The following is a 16,073-nucleotide window of genomic DNA, read 5'->3' as shown; positions in this document are numbered from 1 at the left end:
GATTTCAAATGACTAGAGTTGTGGCTCCTCCTTAGGAGTGAGAAAACCCAGCTGCTTTCTGGGCCTGTGTTTTTTACATCTCCACAGTGCCTGGGCACATTCCACTCTGTAGAAGGGCTTGCTTGATTTTTATTGATAGTGCATAGTTTATTTTTTGATTTAAATATTTTTTAATAATGACTTTTCTTTTCTCTTAAGGTGAGCCTGACTCTAGGGTTCTAGCCCACATAGGAGATGATGATATTACAATAAGAATCAACACAGATGGGGTGGAATATAATATAGAGGTAAGTCTACATGTGAATATTTTTATCAGGAGCATGTATCTCTGATGTTTAGAAAGCCATTATGCAGTTGTTTTAAGAAGAAAAGGGTCTTTATACTGAACTTCTCTTCTCCTTGTATTTACATTTTTTTTAAACCAGACAAATAGATGATTAAAAAATATACATATATTTTATATATCTAAGATGCTGTCATAGGATGCACTCTGTATTTTTAAGTACAGTAATTGAAAGTCACATGTGAGATGGATAATGGGAAGAGGAACTGCCTCATTTTTTCTTTATTCTTTCTCTAATAATCCTTCTCAAAGATGAAGATGAAATCTTCTTTCCTAGATGCTCTGGAAATGCAAGATCTATAAAAGGTGATAGTTCATAGTCTTGAGAAGTTAAAAGAGGAAACTGTAGGAAACTCAGGCTCTGGCCATTCTTCCATTGAAATCCTAGCAGTAGAAACCAAGAGCAAACTGGCCACATTTGTGTGAGACACATGGCTGTATGTCAGATACTAGTCCAGAAAACAAAACGTCTGCTACAGATCTGTGGGTTGAAGTGTTTCTGCGTCTCTAGGAAAATGAGAATACTCTGGAACATGGACACATATTCTCTGAGGTTGCCGCAGAAGGGAAACAGCTGGAGGATCCCACAGGGGATTTTTACGGCCAGGCTTGCAAGCGGCCTACTTCACTTCCACCCACGTTCCAGAAACTCTTGTCTCTGACCTGCCTACAAAGGAGGCTGGGGAAGATAATCTCTTGTGCTCAGAAAGATAAAACCGTGTGGGGAATGCACAGCGTTGTTTCTGCCACAGTGCACAGGTTTGCTTATTTCCTTAGGATCATCTATTAATTCTTAATCCAAAATGGGTGCATTTAGGATCCAAGTTAATTTTGCTCAGATTCCTCACTTTTCCAAATACCCTTTGGGACAATTAGGAATCCTCTTTCCATCCGTATCTCTCGGTTTCACTAAGTACAAAAATGACCATAATTAACATTTCCCTGTGAGATGTTCACTTAAAAGTAAACTCATCAGGTTTATTGAAGTACTTTTGCATGAGATTAATAATTTTTAAATTGAAAAAGTGGTTTATTACTTAGAAGCCCACTTCCCCCTCGCCCCAACCCTCCCAGCTCTAGGAAACCACTAATCTACTCTCTGTCTCTTTAGATTTGTCTTTTTTGTTTCTTTAGATTTGCTTGGTCATTTCCATAAAAATGCAGTCACACAACATGTGGTCTTTTGTGTCTGGCTACTTTCATTTCGAATGTTTTCAGTGTTCATTCATGTTATAGCATGTGTCAAGTACACCATTTCTTTTTATTGCCAAATAATATTCCATTGTTTGGATATACCACATTTTGCTTATTCATTCATCAGTTGGAGATTAGTGTTATTTCTACTTATGTTATGAATAATGCTGCTATGAACATTTGTGAACAGGTTTTTATGTGAGCATATATTTTCATTGATCTTGGGTATATAATATACTAGGAATGGAATTGTTGGGTCATATGGTAATTCTGTTTTTAACCTTTTGAGGAACTGCCAGACTGTTTTCCATAGTGGCTGCCCTTTACATTCTCACCATTTTACAGTTACTGCATTTTATATTCCGTATTCCATTCTCACCAGCAGTAGATGAGGGTTTCTCCACATCCATGCCAGTACTTGTTGTTACATGTCTTTTTGATTACAGCCATCCTAGTGGGTATGAAGTGGTCTCCCTGAGGTTTTGATTTTCATTTCTGTGACGGATATGGAGATACATACACACACACATATACATACGCAGAATCTTTTCTGTATGGGCTGTCTGGTTCTGATGAGACCATTGTCCTTACAGAGAAGAACTTTGTTTTGACTAGTCAGTTTACTTAACCTGGGAATGAATGTTATCTAAAAATAGGGAAGGGATGTTGTAAGGCTTGAATATTTAGGAATTTTTATATTTTCCATCTCAGTTATATTTGTTTTCTATTTTAGCCACTTTGGAGACTAATTAATGATACTAAAGACAAAAGAGTGTTAGTTTATAAATCTGAAGATATCAAGAATGTTTCACGTTTGCAGTCTCCAAAAGTGTGTGGTTATATAAAGGCGGATAATGAAGAGTTGCTTCCAAAAGGGCTGGTAGGCAGAGAGCCACCTGATGGTAAGACTAAGAAAAATATATTTCAAATAAGAAGCAAGCATAACAGTTGTCTTCGGTGGGTGGTTGTTAATTGATAAAAAGGAACACGATTATCAAGTAATTATAGTATTTGGCTTGAAAATAGTTTTGTTCAGAAATTTCTTGATGTTTTTTCTGTAAGAATTGAAAACACTAGAAAATAATGATGGCAATAAAGATTGGACTTTTAAAAAGATTGGGGAAAGGGGAAATTGAATAATCTGAGGGAAAATATTTTCATTTGTAGGTATTTAGAAATGACAGAATAGTACTGTGAAAAAACAATCTTCAGATATGTTTATAAGAAATTAGTTCGTAGCAAGAGAGGTCTGTCCTGTTCAGAAAGAAGAAAATTATCAGTCTTGGGACAGATGAATTTAGAGTCATTTAAAGACCATCTACCCATCTTGGAGAAATATTCTGTCCTCATTTTTGAAAACTTTAGAAAAATATTACTAGCATTTTAGTATATAACTAAATTCTTAAACAGTGTGATTATTTGATAAGAAAAAATGACCTGTTGACACAAAATAATTTTTCAAATTTTTTTTTTTTTTTGGCTGCCCTCCATGGCTTGTGGGATCTCAGTTCCCCGACCAGGGATTGAACCTGCACCCTCAGCAGTGAAAGTGTGGAGTCCTAACCACTGGACTGCCAGGGAATCCCCACTAATTTTTTAATGTTTGATTATCTGGATATTTTTACTGTAATTTTTAATTTGTAGACTTCTTCTAGAAGAAAATGACACCTTCATAGCCCAGCAATAGATAGGTGATTGTTTTATTCTGTTAAGTACTTTTGCACTTTTCCTTGGTTTTGAATTCTACAATTTGAAAACCTTATATTACTTTTCACTTTTTGTCTTTCTCCAAAGTGTTTTCCTGTTCAAGATACCATTAAGGATACTGAGCTCAAATAATATTTGTTTCAAAAATACAGTAGATTTAAAATGTTACTATAAAACACTCCTTGTTTTGATGAATTTTGATTTAATAGTGCATCCAAATTCATATTAGAGCTTGTTCATCGGGTGAAGAGAAGAGCTGACCCTAATCCCCTGAAGAACACGTGTAAATTATTGGTGGTAGCAGATCATCGCTTTTACAGATACATGGGCAGAGGGGAAGAGAGTACAACTACAAACTACTTGGTAAGTGTTTGATACTGGATGAGGTAATGGACAAAAAAGCTCACGTAGGTAGGCAAATTCCATTCAAGAGAAGACTGCTATAATTTGAACGTAGTGAAATGAGATCTGTTTCAGATGCTCTGTCATTCCCTAGAATATTTGAGGGCTGTCACCTGAGGTTCTTACATTATTGTATAGAGATTCTAGTTTCAAATTTTTGAAACCCCATTTTGCCTTTCAACTAAGATTTTCTGCACATCAGAATTTTTATGCATATTATGTTTAGGGAAAGTTCATAACGTAGGCCTTCCTTTATAGAAGTGAACTCTGTGAAAACATCTCTGCTATAATGGCAGTGATCCTGTTGGTGACACGTATGGATGTATGCTCCAGAGTGGGGGAAAAAAGTATTGATATTTGTATGAACTTGTGTGTATTATCTTTGCTTATATGTATATATCAGAGGAGTTGGTCAATTTGGTTTATGTTGTACTGGTATAAAATAGCTAATTGTTGGACTATAACTGGATGAAATAGATGGGGCTTTTGTGGTCATAACTATAGGGCAAAGATTTGCAGGCAGGATTACAGAAGTATTGATGCTGGATTTTTAAGCATTTACTATTGTAATTTTAAAAGTCAAGGGAATCATATTTCATTGAATTTTTTTTGTCAGTATGACCTCATTCCTCGTGATAACTTGGCACTGACAGAAATGATGTTGAGGGAATAAGAGAATGCAGCTATTCATTCGTAGTGCAGAGCCCGGTGCAGCAAAGACGTCTTTCTCCTTGCCTTGCTATTCCCATTCTGTGTTTTTTTGTGCCCTTCTTCACCCTTCTTTCCCTTCCCTTCCATGTCAAGTGAATTTATTATGAGGGTAGTAGGAGTAGTGTGTGAAGTCACTATAGTTCTTGTTCCTAAGTAAGAGAGTCCTTCTTGAAAAGATGCTTTCTTAGTATGGGTTTTGTATTAGGGGCTCTTAGTTTGCTTCTTTGTTCATTACACCAAGAATATGAATATAATGAGAGGTCTGGTGTTAAAAATTGCATTTCTTGGTTTACAGTTACTGTAAGCAAAGAACAATTTCTTAGACGTATAATGTGCTTCACAGCTGCCAGAGCAAACCTCATTTACCCAGTTTTTGAACAATAAAACCTTCTCTTTGAGGAGCAGATTGGTAATGAGTATTCTGTTCCTATATATGCAATAGTTTGAATTGTCCTTGGCTATTGTACCCTGGCTCCTCCCTCAGTAGCTCTACCCACCTTCCCCCTCCCCAAATCAGAGGACAGGAGAAAGGAGGTGTGGTGAGACCTCATTCCTCTCTCTCTGTTTCTACCTGGTCCTCGGTGCTGAACTTTGCCCAGGGAGGGTCTGGTGTAGGGTTAGCAGTATCTGTCACTGTTCCTTACCTCTTTCTGAAGAAGATGTTTTTCTGAGGTACGTGGCAAGAGATAGAATGAACAGAGTACTTATTTTTAGGAATATTTTAGGTAAATTGATTGACTTTTAACTTTCATTTCTGTAGTTGACTGGAATGGCAGTTTTTAAAAAACTTGTTACTTGATATTTTGGTTCCCTGTGCAGTTGATTACCTGAAATTTGGGATGAACTGTACCACTGCTCTATTCTGGTACCAACATTTTAAGTTTGAGGCTAGGAATAATTTCTTTATTAGCGCTGTCAACGTAAAGCGTAACATCTTAATGCAAGTTTTTGTAATTGGTGAAACTTTTACAGTGGTATTTTATCTGAACTGATTTTTTTTTTTTACCCCTACAGAACTTATATTACATTGCAAAGAGTGGTAAAGATATACATAATGTCTTTCTCTCGCCCTTTTATACACACAGATAGAGCTAATTGACAGAGTTGATGACATCTATCGGAACACTTCATGGGACAATGCAGGTTTTAAAGGTTATGGAATACAGATAGAGCAGGTATTTATCAATGGATGTGGGTTATAATACTCAGCTAAGTTATGTGTTGTAAATATTTGTCACTTGTTTTCACAACCCAGAAACTTATCTTCTACTTTACTCATAAATAAATATTCTGAAATGCCAGTGATTTTTATCTGATAAACTTAACAGTGTTTTGATATTATTTATAGATTATGAAATATTCTTTTCTTAGGCTTATTTTAGGCAGAAAGCCGCCTTATGCTGCTATGATCTCTCTTTTTTCTGAATTCATAGCCTTTTTATCCCCTGCCTTGCTTTAGTTTTCTATGATTATGCTTAATGTCTTTAGTTAGAATTCTAGCACGTATTGTTGAATGCTTAGAAAATTTACTTAAAAATACTATGTACATTTGCAAGACGTTTATACATACAGAACCATTAGATCTCTTTTCCCAAAAATCTCCTGAGTTCTTATCTGTCAATAGAGTATGTCCAGCAATGATGTATTAATGTCATCCTAATTATATCACATAGTAAAAATTGTTCCAAATTGATAAGACTGATTAACAAGACTTCTGAAATTGGGTATTGCTTTGGACAGACATTCTGACATGTAAATTAAGGAAATTATTGTCTCTATTTTTTCCAGGCTCTTTGTACTAAACTAGACATATTCTTATAGGTTCTGTAGGTTAGAATTTAGAGAATAAAAAGAAAAAAGCATTTGAAATCATACTTATAAATGCTAAACTTTTATAGTACTTGTAGAAAACTAAGAGAATTATTTTCCCCTTTTCCATTCTTTTACTGTTTTGCATTTTCTTTTTTAAGTTATTATTTGAATAGGTAATATATACACGGTACAAAAGCCAGTGAAAAGTAAGTCTCCTCAACCTCTACCCATTGTCAAACCAGTTCCTTTCCCCAGAGACATCCGTGTCACTAGTTTCATCCATATCTTTCCAGAGATATTTTATGCATGCATAGCATGTGTTTGTATATGTGTGTATTTGACATATTCGTGGTATGTTGTACTCTTGCACCTTGCTTTTTCATTTCATGAATATGTTGGTGATTATTCCATTGTGGTACAATAAAGTTGTCTCACTTGTTTAAAATAGCTGCATCATGTTTGAGTTTTAGAAGACCAATAAATAAAGCTCCTTTTTGCTTTAAAATTTGGAAACAATTGAAAAAATTAGGTGTGATAGGAGATTAAAAAACCCGTTTCTTTAAAGATGATAGGTGGGTTGGAGGCTGTGGTTTAGATATGCTGTCACAGTGGGCCCTCACCTGGTTCATCGCAGAATTGATCTTGATCACCCACCGCCAAAGCTGCAGAGCCGCCCCAGTGAGCTTACCACGTGGTGGCAGAGCAGACCCCAGTATCCCCTCTGTAGGCAGGCAGATCTGGAAGAGATGCCGGACACAATGAGCTGAGCATGGCTCTGTTCCTTTGCCAGATTTTCCAACCTATACGTTTCATCTCCTTTGGAGAGAAACCTTTGTTCCTTTTTTAAAAAATTAGGATTAATATGAATTTGTACTGTATGTGTAAGGAAAAGCCCTTATTTTTTGTACTCTTATTCCTGTGGTGTGCGGTCTGCACATCTTATTGTTCTGTATCTCTGAATCAATGACTGTAGTTGGAATAAATTATTTTAGGCTCATGGAACCTAGGTTTTCATTTTTTCCAACTATATAGAGGAAATAAAATTTTAGGAGTACATTTATAAATGTATAAGTCATTCTTTGACATATGTGTTTTCCATACCATTTGCTTCTCAGTTTGTTTTTAAATTAAACATTAGATATTAGAGCTGAAGAATTTTATGGAATTTTGACTCTAAAACTTTTTTTTTTTAAAGAATGGTAGATGATCTTTTTTTGAATAGCTGAAACAATGACGTATTATTTCAGTCTTGTGACTTTTTTCTGAAGTGTTCTAAGTATTTTATCTCTTTAAGTACAGATTCGCATTCTCAAGTCTCCACAAGAGGTAAGACCTGGTGAAAAGCACTTCAATATGGCAAAAAGTTACCCAAATGAAGAAAAGGATGCTTGGGACGTGAAGATGCTGCTAGAGGTAGGTCGTGGAACCCTGAAAGTGATACTATTTAACACCATTTTCTGATTCCTAAAAACGTGGGTCATGTCTGTATTAATGAAGGGGCATCTTAGGAAAGGTGACTGAAAACCAGGGGCAGCCCACCCCAGCTGATCCAACAGTGACCTTATCCCCTGTAGCAGGCCAGACAGCAAGGTGGGCAGAACTGAAAGCAAGAAATGCTACAAAGCAATGCTTCTTAACCGTAGTATCTCTGCGAATCTAGTGAAGTAATAGGCCTTTAGAAAATAGATGGGTACCCGACTTACAGACTTTTTACACACCATTTTGTTAGTTCAGGTCTCTTTGAAGCTTATCAGTAGATCTTTTAGGTCAGTAATTACCAAATGGTATGAAAATGTATTAGATGGTAGAAGTATAACTTGGAGATCTGAAAGTTCTCTATGGAAATTTAAAATTTTTGTGTTTTTATTCTGGTAACAAATTTAAAGATAACGTAAACATTCTATGTCATATGGATTCTTGCCTTGACAAGATATGATTTATCCTTTTTGTCACATGATCTCAGTTTCTGTCTGTGTGTCCTATTGCTTTGTTGTAAAATGACCACCTGTGAAGTGATAGTGTTTATCTTTCGCTGTGTTGTTAATGTGTTAGTTTCCTATGGCTGCTGTAACAAATCACTGCACATTTGGCGGCTTAAAACAACATCTTTATTTATCTGATAGGTTCTAGGGTTGGTCCAGGCAGTGTGGCTTATCTGGGTTCTCTGGTTAGGCCAGAGAGAAATCAAGTTTTCAAAGCTTGAATGGAATTAAAGGATATTATCAGGTTGAGATCCATAGAGTGCTGTATCTGTGTAATACTCTGACACACCTTATCTAATGTGGGTCTGAGATAGCACCATTACTCTTCTAAGGAGACTCAGCCAAGTGTGCTGGTCTGTTAGGGCTGCCAGTAATAAAGCCCCACAGAGTGGGCAGCTTAAACAATAGAAGTTTATCTTCTCACGGTTCTGGAGGCTGGAAGTCTGAGGTCAAGGTGTTGGCAAGGTTAGCTTCTTCTGAGTTCTGTCTGCTTGGCTTGTAGGTGGCCGTCTTCTCTCTGTGTCCTCACATGGTCTTCCCTTTGTGTGTGTAAGGGCACCAGACATTTTGGGTTCGGCCTACCTGCATGACCTCATTTTACCTCCATCACCTCTTTAAAGGAAGGCTCTGTCTCCAGATACAGTCACATTGTGAGCTGCTAGGACTTAGGACTTCGACCTATGAATTTTGGAGGCGGACACAATTCAGCCCATTAACAGCAAGGTTAAATGACTTGTCTACGTTCAGTTACACAACTAGTGATGACAAAGCCAAAAGCAAGTGGCCAGATCTCCAGACATCTAGGACAGCTGAACGATCCCACCTCTGCTTTTCTGTGGGCCTCCAGACAACTCACACCGGGGGAGGAGCAAAAGGGAATGACTTGCCTCTGCAGATGCTCCTCTCCAGTTCTCTTCCCTAAGGCTCCTGAGAGTGTCCCAGAGCCTAAGCCTATTATCATGGAACTATCAAAATCCCTATGTGGCTAGGGAGACAGCTCCCGGGAACACCTCATTCCTTATACGGGGCTTTCCGACCACTCATTTTAAGCATTAAAAAAATCAGTCTTTTTAAGTTGGAGTCTCTGACTGTTATGGTAGAGGTTTTTAAAGTAACATGTGGACCCGTTCTGGGGAATTCCCTGGCGGTCCAGTGGTTCGGACTTGGTGCTTTCACTGCGGGGACCTGCGTTCAGTCCCTGGTCTGGAACTGGCGTCCTGCAGGCTGTGTGGTGTGGCCAAAAAATTAAAAAATGAAAAAAATAAAGTAATATGTGGACCCCTTTTAAGAAAAAAAAAACCCAAAGCACCAGTGTTGACTTGAATGAATTTTTATCTTAATTTTAGTAACATAAAACTAGGTATATATGTTTTCCTATAAGTTTATAACTCCTATACATTGTAAAACCAAAGCAAACTTTAAAACCCCTACAAAACCAATAGAATCCTTGAAGTCCTTTAGAGGGATTTGTTTTGGTATGAGGTGCTGAGATCCTCTGGAAGAAGTATCAAAGCTCTCCACCTTGCAGAATTGGAGTGTCCCCGGTGCTGAACTGCATGTGTTCACATCAACCCTCCTAGTTCCGAAATGCTATAAAAAGCTCCAGGCTCTTTCCCTTTTGCACCCTCCCCATGACAGTCTGCTTCTCATCTGTGTAGATGAGTGAGAACCATAGGTAAGGAGCACTATACCGCACAGTTTTGTGATTGCTGGTGAAAAACTGCAGTCGACCAAAGAAACAAATGCTAATTTGAAAAGATACAGGCATCTCGATGTTCATAGCATTTTTTACAGTTACCAAGATATGGAAGCAGCCTGAGTGTCCATCAGTAGATGAATGGATAAAGAAGATGTGGCGTATATATATAGACACACACACACACACACACACACACACACACACACACACACACACACACACACACACACACACACACACACACACACACACACTGGAATACTACTCAGCCATAAAAAAGAATGACACTTCGCCATCTGCAACAACATGGATGGACTTGGAGGGTGTTATGTTAAGTGAAATAAGTCAGAGAAAGACAAATACTATATGGTATCACTTATATATGGAATCTAAAAAGTACAACAAGGGACTTGCCTGGCGATCCAGTGGTTAGGACTTGGCGCTCCCACTGCAGGGGGCACGGGTTCCATCCCTGATCGGGGAACTAACGTCCCACGTGCCGCCCAGTGCGGCCAAGAAACAAACAAACAAACAAATAAATAAAAAATGCAACAAACTAGTGAATGTGGCAGAAAAGAAACAGACTCACAGAACAAATTAGTGGTTACCAGTTGGGGGGGGTGGGAGGGGCAAATAGGGGTAGGGGATAAGAGGTGCAAACTGTTATGTGTAAGATAAGCTACAAGGATATATTGTACAACATGGGAAATATAGTCAATATTCTATAATAACTATAAATGGAGTATAAGCTTTAAAAATTGTGAATTACTATATCTGTAACTTATATGATACTGTCTATCAACTACACTTCAATTAAAAAAATGTAAAAAACATTGCAATCATAAAGTATGGTAGTATTCTGGAATATTAAGTTGATATATCTTTTAGTCTGATGTAACTGTTAATCTAATTAAGAGTACTTTGTTTTTTTAAAAGCAATTTAGCTTTGATATAGCTGAAGAAGCATCTAAAGTCTGCCTAGCACATCTTTTCACCTACCAAGATTTTGATATGGGAACTCTTGGATTAGCTTATGTTGGTTCTCCCAGAGCAAACAGTCATGGAGGTGTTTGCCCAAAGGGTAAGTTTTCCATTTGTTGTATGAATATGTGGGGATAGCAAGGTGATTGGATTGTATTATAATTCTGTATTGAACAAGCAGTTTGTTTCTGTTTCCTTTTTCCTGTAGCTTATTATAGTCCAACTGGAAAGAAAAATATCTATTTGAATAGTGGTTTGACCAGCACAAAAAATTATGGTAAAACCATCCTTACAAAGGTATGTTCTTTAATTTTTTAAAGTGTAGGTTTTGACTTTATTGTAGTAGGACCTGAGCTATTACATATTTATTTAGGTATCTTTTTTAAAAGCTATACATACTGTTTTTTGTTTCTGCCTAAAAAGATGTATGCTTTTAGTGGGAAATATGAAAATAAAAAGTATAAAGAAGAAAATAATTGTTAGCTGTCAAATTTCTTTTAAGACAAGTCGGGATTATTGTTTTCCCTAAAGACGTCCCTTCTGGCGCCCTTCATCTACAGCTCCTGTTACAGGACTGCTATCCAAAATATATAAGGAATATACTAAAAACTCAACAGTAAAGAGCCGAACAACCCCACTTAACAATTGGCCAGAGACCTTAATACACACCTCACCTCACCAAAGAAGATATACAGATGGCAGATAAGCATATGAAAAGATGCTCAACATTATATGCTGTTAGGGAATTGCAAATCAAAACAACAAGCAGGGCTTCCCTGATGGCGCAGTGGTTGAGAGTCCGCCTGCCGATGCAGGGGACACGGGTTCGTGCCCCGGTCCGGGAAGATCCCACATGCCGTGGAGCGGCTGGACCCGTGAACCATGGCCGCTGAGCCTGCGCATCCGGAGCCTGTGCTCCGCAACAGGAGAGGCCACAACAGTGAGAGGCCCGCGTACCGCAAGAAACAAAAACAAAAGCAAACAAACAAACAAAAAAAACAACAAGCAGATACCATTACACAACTATTAGAATGGCTAAAATCCAAAATACTGGTAACACCAAATGCTAGCGAGGATGTGGAGCGACGTGAATTCTCACACTTGATTGTGGAAATGCAAAATGGTGCAGTCACTTAGGAAGGTGGTTGGGCAGTTTCTCATAAAACTGAACTTACTCTGGTATTACCATAGGATCCAGCAACCATATTCCTTAGTGTTTACTCAAAGGAGCCCTCACAAAAACCTGCACACGGATGTTTATAACGGCTTTATTAGTAACTGCCAAGACTTGGAAGCAGCCAAGATGCCTTTCAGTAGGTGAATGGATAAACGAACTGTTACATCCAGACAATGCAATACTATTCAGCACTTTAAAAAAAAAAAAAGAAAGAAAAAGAGCTATCAAGCCATAAAAAGACATGGAGGAACTGTAAATGTATATTACGAAGTAAAAGAAGCCAATCTGTTTGATTCCATCTATATGATATTCCGCAAAAGGCAAAACCACGGAGGCAGGAAAGGGATCAGTGGTTGCCAGTGGTTGCTTCGCCAGGTGGGGAGGGATGCATAGGTGGAGCACAGGATTTTTTCAGGTGTTGAAACTACTCTGTATACTTTAATGATGGATATAAGACATTATGTGTTTGTCAAAACCCATAGAAAGTGCAACACAGAATGAACCCTAATATAAATTATGGACTTTGGTTGATTTAAAAAAAGTGAAATGGGATGAGAGAAGAAAAATATACTAAGCAGTTTTTGGAAACTTTTTAATTTCCAGAATTGTTTCTTATGGTACTCCTTTACCTTTTTGGTATCACAGCATCATCAATGGTTTGATTTCATGACATGTTTTCCTTGGTCTTCCAGAATTTTTCTATTATAAGACACACAGAACAAAAAATAAATTGCTTTGATGTTTTTCAAGTGTCAGTCTGTTAGAGAATCCACTAATGAATTTTTCCAAAGCACAGTTTGGAATCACTTCTCCATATTGCACCTTTAGGATTTGAGTACTTTTTTGCTAAAATGCCAAGTTTTCTTTACTACCATTTTAATATAAACACTTGGTAATCTTCAACACACTGGTTTCAGAATTGGGACTCTGTCTTAAAAAAAATTCCCATGTCTTGCAAAATACATACAAATTTTTTCAGATTCTATGGAGTGATTTTTCCCCCCCCTTAGGAAAAAAATCAGTAAATAAATTTGTTATTTTTTGCAGTTAAATACGGGAACATTTTTAGCTTTACTGGCCAAATTCATTGTTACATTCAGGTAGAAATCCTCTGGTGATCTCATCGGTTCAGTGCAGCCCTTTAACTGGATTCTGATAAATAAAATCCTCTAGGTCATTAAGATTGTCGTTGGCCATGAATTCAGTCACTGGGATAAGGAACATTGTTTTGTTGTTCTGCAGTTGTCTTATTTTCACCCACCCCCTCCCCCGCAATAGTTAGATCTTAACAGGAGTGTGATTGGGGTGAGGGGCGGGAGGTTGGGTGATTGACTGTTAGCTATTGGGTTTACTGGTGCCAGGCGGTGTTTGGAATGGCCAATGTTTGGTGCCTCAGTAAGAGTGTTCCAGTGTATCTTTTAAGTTATGTTTTCTTACACTGATTTAAATTCATCCTTATAATACTACTTGCAATATTAAATAAAATCCCATGAATTCTGTTTAATTTCTGTAATTGATAGAAGAAGTCATAGTCCAACATCTAAGACAGCAGGACCCAGCTGGCCAGAGCACTTGATGGTTGGCTATTAGGAAATAATCTTTGCTCTGCATGATCCTTCAGGAAGCTGACCTCGTTACAACTCATGAATTGGGGCACAATTTTGGAGCAGAACACGATCCAGATGGTCTAGCAGAATGTGCCCCAAATGAGGACCAGGGAGGAAAGTACGTTATGTATCCCATAGCTGTGAGTGGCGATCACGAGAACAATAAGGTACGTATCTTTTGGAGCTTTTTTTATGTGGTTAGGAAAGAAAGAGGCTATGTTTAATTATAATGAGAGCTCAGAAAAGCTTTCCATTCTAGGGATGGAACGGCAGATTACGAAGTACCTTGAAACTTGGTTGTGTGTATTAAGAGTGAAACCTGGTCCATCTAAATCTGCTCCTCTGGACTGTTTGTTGTCAAAGATGATCATGTGTTGGTTTGGGCTGTGTGGAAAATTAATTACTTAATATAATGGCTTGCACTGGAGTCCTAGTTTGCAGGATCTGGTGGGCTCAGGCTTTCAATTAAAAACTTCATTTAATTTACAGGTTTGTCATTCATATTAACCCTACACTGCTTCACAATTTGCACGTTTTAATAAACCTTCGCAAAAAAATATTTAATTTGCCATATGTAAGCGTCCTGTGGGTAGGGCCCTTCCTTGCCTTTCTGGTTACCGGTTCTGTCTCCAGTGCCTGTTCAGGGTAGCTGGTACATAATAAATACTTGTTAGGTAAATAGAGGAACGATTTTTGTTTTTTTAGAGGAACGATTTTTGAGGGTGTCTGATGGAGTACACAATACTCATTGACTTGGGACATGGTAAACAGCTTCAGAGACTTTGCTAAGAGTGGCTGTGACTAACTCGTAGAGCCTGAACTGAAAGTGTTCATAGATGTCTGTCTGGGCCTTCTTCCTCTTACTTGAAGTTGAGCAGCATGAGGCATCATGAGGAAAATATTGTGGTTTTGTGCAGAATTTCAGTGGGCTGGGGGATGGGCTAACCATCTGCATCTAATCGGGAAGGAAGTGTCAAGTTATTTGTCCTGACTCCCCTTTTAAAGCCTGACTAGGAGCTAGAGGAAAGGATTACTTTTGCGTTTCCCTGGCCCTGACCCTGCCTTTTAAAATTCTGGTCTCATGTTTTTTTTGTCGTGTTTTTTGTTTATTGCATCTTGTTTTCTTTGGCTGTTAGGTGCAAAGTCCACTCCTCTCTTTCTTTGCTTGTTATGCTTTATTTTTCCTCCACTGGACAACCTGTGCCTGAGGAGCTACCTGTTTTGCCTGTTCTTCCATTGTATCACATACCCTATTGAATTTTTCTCCTTTTTTCAGAGGTTGTCTCTCTCTTTCTAATGATGTACATTATAGTTCAGCACTGTTCACTGGAAGGTTCTGTGATGGGGGAACACTATCTGCTGTACCCAATACAGTAGTCACTAGCCCCATGTGGCCAGTAAGCACTTGAAATGTGGCTGGAGAGACCAAGGAACTGAATTTTAAATTCTGTTTTATTTAAATTCAGTAGTGGTTGCCTGGGGCTGGAGGTGGGAATGGGCATTACCTGTAAAAGGATCTGAGGGACCTTACTGAGGTGATGAAATGTTCTAAAACTGATTTATGGTGATGGTTTCATCGCTTGGTAAAATTACTAGAAATCACTGAATTGTACAATTGAAACTGGTAAATTTTGTGATATGTAGAATATGCCTTAATAAAGCTGCAAAAAACCCAAACAACAACAACAAAAAACAGTGTGGGAACAGAGGGAAAATGGTGAGGATATAGGTGAGTCACGAAGCCATGAGTTGATAATTGCTGAAGCTGGTGAGGGGCCATGTGAGCATTCATGAATCCATTCTGTCCACTTTACAGATGCTTGAACGTTTCTGTAATAAAAAGTGTGAAATATGTGGTGAGGAAAAAGAAATTTAAATAATCACATATGGCCAGTGGCTGCCGTACTAGACAGTGCAGCTCTAGTTGTTAGTCACTGCTTCTTGGTCATGAGGATGGCATCAGTACTTTGCGGTAAAATGTTTTACTTTGCAGACTGTTCACGTGAGCATGCGTGGTGCTCACTCTTCCTGTTACAAGTTCTTCCTAAGGGAGACTTCCCCGATGGGCTCTCGGAACAGCCCTGTAGGAACTCGCTAATGAGGATGGAGGCTGGGCAGAGCCATTTATTTATCCTGGAGCTGCTAGTCTATCAGCGAAGAACACTTTATCCATTTATTTATTTTGTCCCAAGTGTATTTTCTTTAATAGTTTGGTCTACCCAAGTGGCAGTCTCCTTGTAAAAAGATACGGCGCATCTTCTAGTCCACGTTTCAATTCCTTAATTAAAATTAAGTCCTTAAAGTGTTTTTAACTAGGTAAACAAGGCTCCAGGACAAAAATAAGGTGGTTCCTCGACCTAGAAAGACAGGACCTGGCACCTTGCACCAGACAAGCCACTGAGAAGTATCAAGCCACAGGCTCTGCTGTGAGCAGACGGCATTAGGGATTGTAACCTCT

General features: G+C 38.2%; 1 protein-coding gene across 3 annotated transcripts in view; it reads left to right on the top strand.

Moving 5' to 3' along the window:
* ADAM17 (ADAM metallopeptidase domain 17) overlaps nt 1-16,073 on the top strand; it is a 50,684-nt gene that overhangs the window by 20,316 nt on the left and 14,295 nt on the right. For 2 of the 3 annotated variants that reach the window (XM_082671977.1, XM_082671978.1), the window contains 8 exons: nt 199-287; nt 2,271-2,439; nt 3,474-3,607; nt 5,443-5,532; nt 7,469-7,582; nt 10,787-10,931; nt 11,040-11,128; nt 13,630-13,782. In XM_082671977.1, the coding sequence (XP_082528103.1) occupies nt 199-287; nt 2,271-2,439; nt 3,474-3,607; nt 5,443-5,532; nt 7,469-7,582; nt 10,787-10,931; nt 11,040-11,128; nt 13,630-13,782 (983 nt within the window). Of the gene's footprint in view, nt 1-198; nt 288-2,270; nt 2,440-3,453; nt 3,608-5,442; nt 5,533-7,468; nt 7,583-10,786; nt 10,932-11,039; nt 11,129-13,629; nt 13,783-16,073 lie in introns of those variants that run through there. The other variant, XM_082671979.1, reaches the window with a different exon arrangement.

The sequence above is a fragment of the Grampus griseus genome (genome assembly GCF_964374135.1).
Source record: "Grampus griseus genome assembly, chromosome: 15".
Taxonomy (NCBI): domain Eukaryota; kingdom Metazoa; phylum Chordata; class Mammalia; order Artiodactyla; family Delphinidae; genus Grampus; species Grampus griseus.
The sequence above is the reverse complement of the archived record's forward strand: the minus strand, read 5'-3'. Positions and strand labels throughout refer to the sequence as shown.